The sequence below is a fragment of the Cebus imitator genome, unplaced genomic scaffold (genome assembly GCF_001604975.1).
Source record: "Cebus imitator isolate Cc_AM_T3 unplaced genomic scaffold, Cebus_imitator-1.0 Scaffold425, whole genome shotgun sequence".
In the NCBI taxonomy this organism is placed as follows: Eukaryota; Metazoa; Chordata; class Mammalia; order Primates; family Cebidae; genus Cebus; species Cebus imitator.
This window is the reverse complement of record NW_016107740.1, coordinates 175,008-187,969: the sequence shown is the minus strand read 5'-3', so window position 1 is coordinate 187,969 and position 12,962 is coordinate 175,008. Positions and strand designations below refer to the sequence as shown.

The 12,962-nt window shown below is 41.6% G+C and overlaps 1 protein-coding gene across 17 annotated transcripts in view; it reads left to right on the top strand.

Annotated features, from left to right (window-relative positions):
- LIMCH1 (LIM and calponin homology domains 1) overlaps positions 1 to 12,962 on the top strand; it is a 352,295-nt gene that overhangs the window by 274,319 nt on the left and 65,014 nt on the right. For 7 of the 17 annotated variants that reach the window (XM_037731824.1, XM_037731823.1, XM_017509857.2 and 4 more), the window contains 6 exons: positions 1,844 to 2,146; positions 4,594 to 4,839; positions 6,205 to 6,525; positions 8,081 to 8,199; positions 8,309 to 8,417; positions 8,880 to 9,140. The exons of the other annotated variants lie outside the window; for them this stretch is intronic. In XM_037731824.1, coding sequence (XP_037587752.1) covers positions 1,844 to 2,146; positions 4,594 to 4,839; positions 6,205 to 6,525; positions 8,081 to 8,199; positions 8,309 to 8,417; positions 8,880 to 9,140 — 1,359 coding nt within the window. The remainder of the gene's footprint in view (positions 1 to 1,843; positions 2,147 to 4,593; positions 4,840 to 6,204; positions 6,526 to 8,080; positions 8,200 to 8,308; positions 8,418 to 8,879; positions 9,141 to 12,962) is intronic. 17 annotated transcript variants of the gene reach the window in all.

Genomic DNA, 12,962 nt, shown 5'->3' with positions numbered 1-12,962 from the left:
TGAGACGAGCTTTTCTTCCCCCTCACATGCTTTGGGCCCATAATCTCTCCTATCAAGATAGCTAGCCTGCCTTGTTTTAGGTGAGGCTGTGCAGGATCGCCAGTTGGAGGCAGGGCTTGGCATTTCTCATTTGACATTGAACTGTGTTCCTTCCACGTGAAGCAATGAGCTGTGCTCTGAAAGCAACCCCTTCGCAAAGCATCTCGTCTGTGACTGACTTGGATGAAATAAAAGTGCCAAACCTTTTCATGAATATAAAGCCAGACAGCCTGGGCCTGTCCCTTGAGTATACTTCAATTAATTTACCTAACTTCAGACGGCTTGAACTAGAGACTTTAATATTCTCTTCTGCAAAGTGGGTATCATAATCTCTATTTTGCAGGGTTTTCATGAAAGTTAGTGTATCTGGAATGTACTGGCTACTGAAAGAGTTGTAGTTATTGAAAAATAAAATAAAACAGACCGAAGTTTCATGAAAGACTGCCCTTAAGGACCTTCAAAGGAAAAAAAAAACACATTATAAAAATCATTTAAATATTTTGCTACCTAGACACCTGTGAATACAATCCTACATATCTACCTTATACATAATATTTATTGTTTCAAGGCCATCAGTGCCAGCTCAAAACCTGTATCATTGTTTTTTGCTCTCCATGAATTCGTGGAATTAGTGGAAATTAGCTATTAGTGGAAAATCAGTCATCGTGACCCTTTTTCAAGTGAGCGGGAGTGTCTTCCAGTAGCCAATGGTATGGAAACTTTCTTTACCCTCTTTTTTTTTTTAAGTTTGCATATCTAAATTCAGATCACTTGAAATGAGTCTTGTCACACTGGGCATTTAGCCTAAAAATAAACACCGAAGGGAATGTGGAGCCTGGCTGGGCTCATAAGATGCACAAGGGACCAGATTCTTCCTGCTCAAATTGGCATCGCCAATTGGCAGGGCCATTTGCATAAACACAAATATTTTATTCCAAAAAATTCTGCCCAAGTTGAGGGAGGCTGGAGCCCAGGACCACATTTGTCCAAAAGTGGAAAGAGTATTGCTCTTGGACTTCAGGGGTTCAAGTGGAAGATCTGCTTCTATATTAGGGTATGAGAGCTGTGATTGCACTACTGCATTCCAGCCTGTGTGATAGAACAAGACCCTGGCTCTTAAAAAAAGAAAAAGAAGAGTTGGGAGGTAGAGAGGCAAGGAGATAGAAGAGAAAGAAAAGGTTCCTGATGGAAAGGTGCAGAGCAAGATAAGCTTCCTGGAAGTGGAGGACCATAGGAATGGAATAGTTTAAGACCATCCTGTGAGTGGTCTTAAACTCAGATGCTTCAGGTGAGCTCAGCTCTGTAGAAAGACTTCTTACACTTTGTAATCTGTGACACATTTTAGGTGTGCTGTCATGTAGCTGCATTCATTTTTTTTCTCCCAGATCAGTTTCTTGGTGGCTCAGTTTTTTGCCCTGTCAGTCAGAAACAGGTTAAGTGTCTATTGGGTACTAATGTGCTAATGAAAAAAGAACAGTAACAAAAAGCTTCCCACCTTTCTCCAATTTCATGCAAAGAATCTACGCTGTCATTTTCAGAGCCATTTAGGATCCTGTCTTTCTGTTGTTGATGGAAACCCTGAAAACTAAATGCATTTTTAGTATTGCTAATGTCTGGCTAAATTCAAGGTTTTAAAACCTACCCTAACTATGCTGCAATCTAGATTGAAATAATGAACAGATGCCATTTGAACTAACAATTTTAAGAAGACTTTTTACTAACAACACAGTTGTCTATCTAGAGATGGGGATTTAATTTTTTTTGTCTGATCACATGTGGAGTCCCATTTAATTTTCTCCATTAGTCAAAAACAATTAAGTGAAGAGAAAGAAGTTGTTCGTGACATTGTCCTTCGCAAAGAAAACTCTTTCCTGAGCCATCAACATGGCAACAATTCAGAGGCAGAAGGTGAAGTTGTGTGTCGACTGCCTGATCTTGAGAAGGATGACTTTGCTGCAAGGAGAGCAAGGATGAACCAAACCAAGCCAACGGTGCCATTAAATCAACTCCTCTATGGCCCTTATCCAAAGAAAGGGGCAGATAAATCAGATGGCAGCAAACAGCTCTCAAAGGGAATCTCAAATAAAAGAAGTCTAGAATATAAAAGGTGTGCGCATGGTGTGTGTGTGTGTCTATGAAAGAAAGGGAGAGAGGACATAATTAAGTGAAGGCAGTTTGTATTGTACCCCCTCCAGTTCCTCTTTCCAGCCCCCCAATTATGTGTACTTTGTAATGGGGGTTTATTTTGAAGTGGAACTTTAGATATTCAATCTCCTCTAAATGCAGATGGCAGACAATAGAGTGTCCATGTCCAAAATAGGGCTGAATTTGCCAAAGAATCATTGAATTCCAGTGTGTAGATGTGCTGAATCAGGGCTCATCACCACATATGGGTGCTGGTGTCATCAGTTGGCATTATTAGCAAAAATAGACATGTACTATTTCCTATCAGAGAACAGCCACCTCTAACAGCTGCTCCAGTCCATTCAAAGGAAGCAGAAAAACACCGAAAGCACTTCTCTCTTATTAGCTCCATTTAGATGTTGGAAGGAAAAAAAATGAGACTTGTTCTTTCTTCTCTCACACCAGCAACATCACCTAGACAAATGATAATGGATATTTCCCATCAAAAATACTTCTCAGACTTCTATATGTTCTGTCATAGAAATTGTTTTCAGGCGAGTTTCCTTCTGCCAAAATTTTTCCCATCCACTTAATACATGTTGGAGTGAATTGCGGAAAGGAAATTTGTAGTAAGATGGAATTTGGCCAGTGATTTTTGCCCTAAGAGGGAGATATGATTTCATTTAGGGTGCCCACTTGCTGAATTTCATCCTGCTGAGTTTATCATTCCTGTATGTTTCCTTATATCAAAATCAGCTAAGGTTAACATCTACATTATTGAATTGTCATCTTTTTGCCCATCACTTTAGAGATTTTTAAGCCTGTTGAACTTAGTGTATAATTATCTCGGCTGTGCTTAGACGATTGAAGGGTTCTTTGGGCAGAGTTGTTGAGTTCAGTGGAGTAGTTGGTCTTTTTGATTTTTTTTCGGAGGTACCAGATACAAAAACCCATGAGAGGTTCCTGGATATAGAACAGGGATTAGATTAGAGAAAATCTGGCATCATTTCTTTACAGGACACATTATAGCTTCAGAAGGCCCTTGGTCTTTGCTGTTGGCAGGCCTTGTAACAAACCATTCTTGGAGGGCCTTGAGGGAGGGATCAGTTGTGCAAGTGAAACAAAGACTTTTGGATAACTGACTAACATCAAGGCATATTGATGGCAATCAGCAATTTGAGTCAGGAAAAGGACTAGCCTTCATCTCCCTTTTTTCGTTTCTCCTCCATGTAATTTTAATTCCTTATATTTCCAGCTACATTTGTCTGTTGTCACCTGACTGTGTTTGTGGACACAGCTCTGGGTCTGAAGCAGCCTATGACCTCCCTAGATCACATCAAATAACTTATTTTAAAAAAAGAAAAGAAAAAAAAAAAAGAATCCCTTGTGCCTCATTTCTATGCCCTTCCTTGATCTCCTTCCTCAAACTAAGTAGAAAATTCTGCCGCTTTTCTATTTTTGTGGGCTCTGCAACGACACCAAATCATTGAGGTGACAAAAGACTATCTCGTGATTTTCCAGCTTGAATGATATATTTTGTGGGAAAATTAAAAGGCTGTATTTCTATATTTTTTAGATTTTTCTATTTCAAGAAGCGTATTTAGTTAGAAGTGGACTTTTAATGGAATATTTATGCATATAAATGTCTCAGCTTTGGTTTAAATCACAATTTTGTCAATGTTAGCCAGCTAATGTTCACTTCATAGGAGAACAATTGAAAATACCAGTTTTAGCATCAATAAAGGTGAATGGTTATTAACATCAGAAACAAATGAGTATTGACTCTCTCAATCCAGGTAAAGAGGAATACCCTCTGCTCTTCAGGCTTGCATTAGCCAAACCTGACTAATGTCATGAAGCAGACGTTAAGTTTAAACATTGAAACTTTCTGTTCAGAATTGACTTAGATGTACTTTCTGGCAGCTGTGGGTTTAGGTTTAAGATATTTAATATGTGAACAATGTTCCAGCTATCTACAAACTAATCCTAGAATTTGGATCATGCAGAGCTCATTACGAACATTTTACTAGTGCAGTAAAAAACATTCCAAGAGGGCTAAGGGATTCAATCAGAAAAACTGAATTCATTACAGTAACTTGAATAGTGTGGGAATTGGGCATCATTACCATCCAACCAAAATCTCATTACCATTAGTAATATTTCAGCAGGCACTGCTCTGCTTCCTAAACTGTAGTTGAGACTGTCATCTGGTGGGGAAAAAAAACACATCTGTCTCATTCAGCGTTATAAGGGTGGCATAGATGAAAGTCATCACAGCTCCTTGATTCCATTTTTGAGAAAGGGAAAGGCACTTCATCATTTTATTCTGTCCTCAGCCTGTGAGTTTCCACGCTTGACATTCTCTTTGTCTGCTCCCCTTCCTTGAACTTGATTTTTCCATTGATGTGGGGGCCTGGATCAAATGGACAGAAACCAGGGCTACACAGAAGAGGTGAAGTCAATAGTGACCTGTAATGCAAGAGCTCAGGAGAGTGAACCTGCAGAAGAAGGAGAACTCAGGAAGGTGCCAGATCTTCACAAGGATGACCTGGCCCAGCGGAGAATTCAGGGCAGCCTTGCCCCTCACCGTGAGCCCCGAAGCTTCATTACACTCTCCAACATAACAGAAGCCGACTTGGAGACGTGGGAGAGACTCAAAGTGTCAGGAAAGGCAAGGTGTGTCATGTTTCCACCTGGCAGTAGTAGTATTTTATTTTGAAGGCATCAAATACTTATCCTTGTATCTTTTTTTTTTTTTAAGTCAGGGTCTTGCTCAGTTGCCCAGGCTGGAATACAGTGGCTTGATCACAGCTCACTGTAGCCTCAACCCCTGGGCTCAAGCAATCCTCCTGCCTCAGCCTCTTGAGTAGCTGGGACTACAGCCCTGTGTCACAATGCCTGGTTAATTTTGTATAGAGACAAGGTCTCACTACGCTGCCTATGCTCGTCTTGAACTCCTAGGCTCAAGGGATCCTCCCGCCTCAGCTTTCCAAAGTCCTCAGATTGTAGGCATGAGCCACTGCACCTGGCCAAATTTTTAATTTATTTTTTTTATAGAGACGGGGTCTTGGTATGTTGCTCAGGCTTGTCTTGAACACCTAGGGCTCCTAGGGCTCAAGTAATCCATATCAGCCTCTCAAAGTGCTGGAATTACAGACATGAGCCACCGTGCGGGCCCCTTGTATCATTTTTTATTTTGATGGCTTGAAAAAGTGCCTCTCACATCACAGAGTTCCTGGAGCTCAGCACATGCATCATGAGATGAATTTATTGATACTAAAAGTTACAAACCACATGGAGAGAAAACATTCTCTTTTTAACTCAGCTGACTTTCTAAGAATGGTTATTTATTTTGATAGGCTTGTTTACTGTAAAGAATTTAAACTTGACTTTAAAATAATTTTAGTTATTCCACAGTACCTAAGATTTTCTTATGTCATCACTTATGTTAGAGATGTTAGAATTAATGTTTTGAAAGCTATAGAAACTTAAAGACAAGGTAATGATCATTTTTAAGCAAGACAATGATCATTTCTTCATTTGAGTATTAATGGGCAAGCAATTCTGCTCTAGCCATAAAAGTGTTTTTCATATACAGTTGTCCCTCGGTATCCATGTTTAATTCCAAGACTCTCCTTGGATACCAAAAGTTTTAGATGCTCAAGTCCTTTATACGAAATGGTATAGTATTTGCATATAAGCTATGCACATCCCCCCAAATACTTGAAATTGTCTGTAGATTACTGATAATACCTACAGAAACCTAAGCATACCTTATACACGTATACCTAATACAGTGCCTTCACATCACTTCATTCATGTGGATTCAGTGTAGTACTTACTGCACAGCAAATTCAAGTTTTGCTTTTTGAAACTTTGTGGAATTTTTTTCTCCCAAATAATTTCCACTGAGGTTGGTTGAATCCACCAATGCGGAACCCACTGATAGGGAGGGCCAACTACTTCTAGTATTTTTTTTTTCCAAACCTCTTATTGATTTTTACCTAGACATTTTTAGAACTTCTTTCTGGTTTTGACTAGGGATGGAGATGTTCAGCATATCTCTGCTTCTGAGCCTTCCCCAGAAATTAAAGCAGAAACTGCCATCCGTGATGACTTTGCCAACCGCAAAGCAAGGGCCTCTAAGAAAGCTTCCAGCCCCAGGCAAAAGTTTGTGCACTTTGGACCAGTGACGGAGATAGACCAGCAGAAATGGAAACGGCTTAGCATTGGCAAGGCTGGGCCTAGAGAGGATGAAGAAGAAGTCATCCGTCGTGGCAGCAAGATTCAAACGGACTCTATGTCTCCTGTCTCAGTGGGCACTTCCAGATTAAAGGGGCACCAAGCACTTAATGACTACAGGTATTTTTCACCATACATGAGCAAGGATATCTGCATGGGAGTCACTGCTGCTTTTTTTTTTTTTTTTAAATGAAGTCTTGCTCTGTTGCCCAGGCTAGACTGCAGTGGCGTGATCTTGGCCCACTGCAACCTCCACATCCTGGCTTCAAGCAATTCTCCTGCCTCAATCCCCTGAGTAGCTAGGATTACAGGCACGTGCCACCACACCCAGCTAATTTTTGTATTTTTAGTAGAGACAGGGTTTCTCCATGTTGGCCAGGCTGGTCTCGAACTCCTGACTTCATGATCTTCCCGTCTCAGCCTCACAAAGTGCTGGGATTACAGGCGTGAGCCACTGTGCCTGGCCCCACTGCTGCTTTTAAAGAGTTTGCTGAAGAACATTATACAAACCCCTAGAGGTGACATAGTTTTAACAGACTATGTATAGCAGAGAAGTAATGTTAGTGAGTCCCCTTGGGGGGAACGTGTGTGAAGTTTAATGGCAGACATCCATTTTATTCTGTTGTCACCAGAATCACTGCCTGGGAATGTCAATAATCTTGACAAATGACCCTTTTTCCCTTGGCTGCATCCAGCACTATTTTATTAGTTGAAAATATTGAACGAGCTAAATGGAATGTTTTAATGATATCACTAGGGTTTCTTGGGCTTATCTATAACCTCTCTCTTTCCTATGCCTTAGAGAGAGGAAGAAAAAGTTATTAGTATCATGAGTTCACATTTTGGACATCTAAGTAGACATATTAAAAAAGTAAAGTTCTCCTTCCTCCCCTATTTTTTAAAATTGTATAATAAATCAGGAGTCTAAAAACACTCCTCTTTGGGGGTTTCTATAAGCCAAGACTTTCCATGGACGAATCACCATCCAAATGTGTAGGGGAAGAACATCTTATAGGCCTGTCCCCAGTTCTCGCCCTCCCTGGAGGCCACCCAGTTTTGAATTCCCAAGTCCTCTTTTGGGGATTTGGTTCTGCGGGCTGATCTTTCTTCCAGGAAACACATATAGGACATGTGTAAAACTGGATGGGCCCTGGGAACCTCCATTCCATCTGTACCGTAGGAGCAAAGTGAGGCTCTCCATAGCAGGAGGAAGTGTGCCTAGCATTCTTCTTTATACTTTGTCCTTGAAATCCAAAGGAAATAATGGATGGCCCCATGACAAGGTTCGAGACTCTGGGTGACATCATAGAAGAGAGAAGGCTGTGAACACCAGAAATAAAGAGTTGAGGTTTCAGAGGCTGGTGGGAATCTGAGGTGGGGAGGAGGGGTAGGAAAGTAATAAGAAATACATCCTTCAGGCCTTGAATCCTGAGGGCCCCATCACTCAGTCTTGTGGTGACAGAGTCACGCCAGCCTTGTTTGACCTTCATAGGCCCTAGCCAGAGTTCACATTCCATTATCTCAATCTGATTATATCATCCTTACTAACCAGCCTTTGGAATGAGAGCAGCCACATTCTTCTCTTAATCTTTCAGTCCCAGGGATGTTCATTGTCTTTTTTCGTAACCCTTGTTCCTCTCCTTTCTTGCCCCCAATGCTACTTGATCGTCTGCAGAACAGTGAATTCTGGCCTAGGTGACTATTGCAAAAGGGCCTCGTGGCTGGCTCCTGTGCCGGAGTCCCAGGAAGAGTGGGTCTGCAGTCTGGGCGAGTGCCCGAGGGGGACAGAGGAAGGTGAGGAGCAGCGTTTCCTGCCTCTCCAGGAGGTGAAGGAGGACAGGTGGGGTCAGGGCCTCTGGTGTGAATTCTTTCCTAGGAGTGAAACTATCCTCTCTGGCTTTAGTTACATCCAAACAGCTGCCACAGGATGGCAAAGAAGAAATGGAAAGTGCTCTGAGAGATTCCAAGAGGCTGTCAAAGGCAGAAAGATCAGAGGAGAGCAGCCAGCCACCGTGAGCATCTTGCCTGCGCTCTGCTCCGTGGTGTGTTGCCCCTGCTGTGTGTGGCTGTTGTGTTCCCAAAAAAATCAGCTTAAAGTCACAGTCTGCACTTGGCAGCTGATAGAGGGTGGAGTAAAGTCACTAAATGAGTGTTCTCATCCCAAGATCAGAGTGCTGCTTCTGGTGTCTGCTCTGGGTAGTGATTTTAGCCTTTGCATGTGGCTGAGTACTGGCCAAATTTCATTCTCAGGACTCACGAAAACCAGAAAGGGAAACCTATCTTGTGTGAGTACCAGCTGCATGACAGCGGGTCCCAGTGTTCAAAAGGGAGATTTCCTGCTCAGCTGCTGTGTGTGCCGCTGCCTCCAGGGACGCTGGCTTCTTCTGTCTTGAATTAACGCCAGTGAGTGACGCTACTGAAAATATCTTTAGCAATAAGTGGCCTTTGACTGGCTGGACTGAATGTTGCCCTAGGGCGTGTCCTCTGGCCTCTGGGTATGAGGCTTCAGGGACAGAAGAGAAGTTGGAGAAGATGACAGCTCCTGCCTGGAGTGGCAGTGGACTGAAAGGCCAGCGAAAGTTGGATGATTCACGAAAAGACGACATGATGGCCAGGAGAACTGGGATGTCCCTTGGACACACTGGATCCAACCCAAACCAGTTCCTTCCAGTTCCATTTGCAAAGCAACAGGATGTGGAAGAATATTCTAAGGGTCCACCCATGAAAGATCAGAGGTCAGAAGGTTATGCTGTGCCCTTGTGACTTTGTTTCTCCAGTCTGAGCTTTCAGTATGTTCTTAATGCATATGGCGCCTCAGTGCCACTTACCTACTGTTGCTAGCAGAAACAGAATGATTAAAATTGGCCTCATCTGCCAAGAATTTTTTCCTCTTTTTTGGCATGTAAGCAAGTATAATTCATTGGTGAATTTACCTGTTAAACATTTTTTGTTTCTGACTCTTGTGGACTTAGTAAATGGGAAATTCTTTTCTTTCTAGCTCACAAAGGAACCTTTGGGTAAAGGGGTTGAACTTCTTTCTGACTTACTTGATTTCACTCTGATTCCAGGTACAAAGAAAATGAATACCATTTACAAAAGTTGTTATTATATTAATTTTCCAACGTTAACAAACACTTGTTGCCTTCTGGAGGTAGGGTTTCTATTCCATGCTCTGACTTGACTTAGAATCAAGCACAACTTGATGACAAGTAACGGAATAATTATCCTGGGGTTCAGGTTCCAGTTTAGGGTCCTATATGTTGAAGCTTCTCTTGCCATTTAATAAAAGTGATACATTTTTGTTAAATATGTGGTTAGCCTACCAATATAGGGCAAAGGAATGGGAGTGCTTTGCATAATTTATAAGCTCACCATAAAATAGGAAGCTATGGAGTTCTTTTTCTCCAAGGACACTGATGGCAATGGGACAGAAGAAGGCAGAGTGGGAGGCAAGGAGAACAGTAGGTAATCTCCATATTTTTTAAAAATAAATACCCTAGCCATCTTTATCACCTGAATATAATCTATATTTTACATTCTTCTGAATAAAACAGTAATGGAGCCTAGCACTATTTTCAGGGAGCAGAAGTAATATTTGTGCTTTACAACCACAGAGTGCTTTGTAGCATTTCCTAAGTATGTCTGCTCCCTCAAGCTTACCGTGTCCTGGGAATTTACAGGTAGGTTGAAAGAATCCATGTGAGCTCCATTTCACAAATAAGAAGGCTGATGTAGAGAAAGGCTATATGAGTGGATCACACGTGATTCCCAAGCTGGTTGGGGCTGGGGAGACAGAGGAATAGAGGGCTGAAGCTGGCCCTCCGTAGTCATTCACTTTCCAGGTGCCCCAGCATGGGACTTGACCCTGGGTCCATGGGCTTCTGTAAAGCAAGTGAGAATGGAAGGAAAAAAGGAGGTGAGGATTAAAGGCTGCCTACTGGATACATTTAGGTGCTATCCCATTCATTTATTCCTTACACTACCTTAGAGAGTGAAAATTTTCATCTGCATTTTGCAATTAGGAAACTGAGCTCCACATGTTCACGGCTGGTACCTACAGAGCTAAGATCCAAACTCAGCTCTGTTGGAGTGGAAAAGCACCAGCCCACTCCAGCACGATGCCTACACAAGTTACTGGAGGACACTGTGGAAGCCTGAGGAATTCTCTGTCACTTTTTTCTTTTGAGATGGAGTCTTGCTTTGCCACCCAGGCTGGAGTGCAGGGCCCCATCTCAGCTCACTGAAACCTCCACCTTCCTAGTTCAAGCGATTCTCGTGCCTCAGCATCCTGAGTAGCTGGGATTATAGGTGCACACCACCACACCCAGCTAATTTTTGTATTTTTAGTAGAGACAGGGTTTTGCCATATTGGTCAGGCTGGTCTCAAATTCCTAACCTCAAGTGATCCACCCACCTAGGCCTCCCAAAGTCCTGGGACTGCAGGTATGAGCAACTGTACCTGGCCTGTCACTGTCTTTGTGATTCAGGAAAGAGTCCTCTTTATTTTCACATGGGAGTGGATGGTTACTCTGAGCACAAGGAGGAATGGTCAGGTGAACTATGTGACATACTGTGTGATTGATTGAGCCAGCATTCACCGTGAGGATGCACATTTCCTTTCAACAAGTGTTTATTGAGCAATAGTCACTGTGTGTAAAGGACTGTGCTGGGTGACGGGGGGTAATCTTAGATGAGCAGTAAAATCATTTTCTCTCCCTCTCACTTTAAATTTAGCTAGTGCTAGTTCATGATATAGAAATAGATAACTAGCGAATTATTGATTCTAAAATGCTTTGTTAGTAGTGAAAGTTATAGAAATACAGTCAATGGGTACATAGGCTGTTCCCTTTATCTTTCTACCTACCCCTACCCTCAAAAGTAAACTTTATTTTTTTTGAGACAGGATCGTACTCTATCACCCAAGCTGGAGTATCGTGGTGTAATCACAGTTCACGGGAGCCTGGACCTCCCAGACTCAGGCAATCCTCCCACCTCAGCCTCCCAAGTAGCTGGGGCCACAGGTGCATACATCACCATACTTGGCTAGTTTTTTTGTTTTTATTTTGTAGATGTTCGTGAAAAGCTGTTAATTACAGGGTTTCACTGTGTTGCCCAGGTGGTTGTGAACTCCTGGGCTCAGTGTTCCTTCCACCTTAGCCTCCCAAGTATTGAGATTACAGGCATGAGCCACCGTGGTGCCAGGCCTCAAAAGTAAACTTTATTGACTTTTTTTTTTTAATAGGATGCTTGTGTCAACTGTGACCTGTCTGGCCCGTTTTGTACCTCATAGCCTATTGACTCAGGTACTTTGCATTAAAAAGATTGCTCTATTAGTGATCCCCACCCCCAACTTGCCTTTACTTTTTGGTCTCCTGTAGAATGATTGGGAAAGTCAGTTGATACCTCAGCTCTAATTATCTTTCCCTTGCCAGCAATGGCAATTCTGATTAAGTTGGTGCCCTTTTAAAGCAATACATTAGTCTCAGAGGAAATTCCTTAAACCCACAGTACATAGTAAAGGGATAAATGAAGGTTATCTTTGGAAACTGTGCTATTCTTTTCAATTTTTAGAGCACCTGATAAGTATTTAATAAATACTAATTGAGGACCTAGTTTGGCCGCTGTTCAGGGAACCCAAACAGAAAAATCTCTGCTCCTGTGTGGCTTACATTTTGTTGGTAGAGATGTCCATGAAATGCTGTTAATTACTTTGTGTAGAAACAACTTAAATTCAAATATATCCTAGATGCAACAACATAGTTGAAACTCACAAACAAAAGGTATTAAAGAAGCCCAGCTCAAGAGTACATACTATTTGAGTCTGTTTACATAGTACAAAACACTTAACACTAATCTATGTATATGTTCAGTTTGTGAACATTCATTGAAGTATATGTTTGTTATGTATACTTTGTTCACTTTCTGTGTGTATCTTATACTTCAATAAGATGTTAATTAGAATGTTCAAATTAAGACACAGAAACACATAGCAACTATTAATAGATTCTTGATTAACCATCCATTGGGAAGAAATTCTCTGCTCTCTTGCATAGATAACTTAGAAAACACTGTGTTTTAATAAATTTATTCCAATAGGCTTATTTATTAACTGGGAAACATTTATCTAGTTTTCAGAATTAATATTGCCCTTGTACTCTCTTTCTTTCTTTCTTTCTTTCTTTCTTTCTTTTTCTTTCTTTCTTTCTTTCTTTCCTTCCTTCCTTCCTTCCTTTCTTTCCTTTCTTTCTCTTCTCTTCTCTTCTCTTCTCTTCTCTCTCTTCTCTTCTCTTCTCTTCTCTTCTCTTCTCTTTCTTTTCTTTTCTTTTCTTTTCTTTTCTTTTCTTTTCTTTTCTTTTCTTTTCTTTCACAGAATCTCATTCTGTCATCACCTAGGCTGGAGTGCAGTGGTGTGATCTCTGCCCACTGCAACCTCTGCCTCCTCAGCTCAAGTGATTCTCCTGCCTCAGCCTCCAGAGTAGCTGGGACCACAGGCATGTGCCACCATGCCCAGCTAATTTTTTGTGTTTTTGGTAGAGATGAGGTTTCACCATGTTACC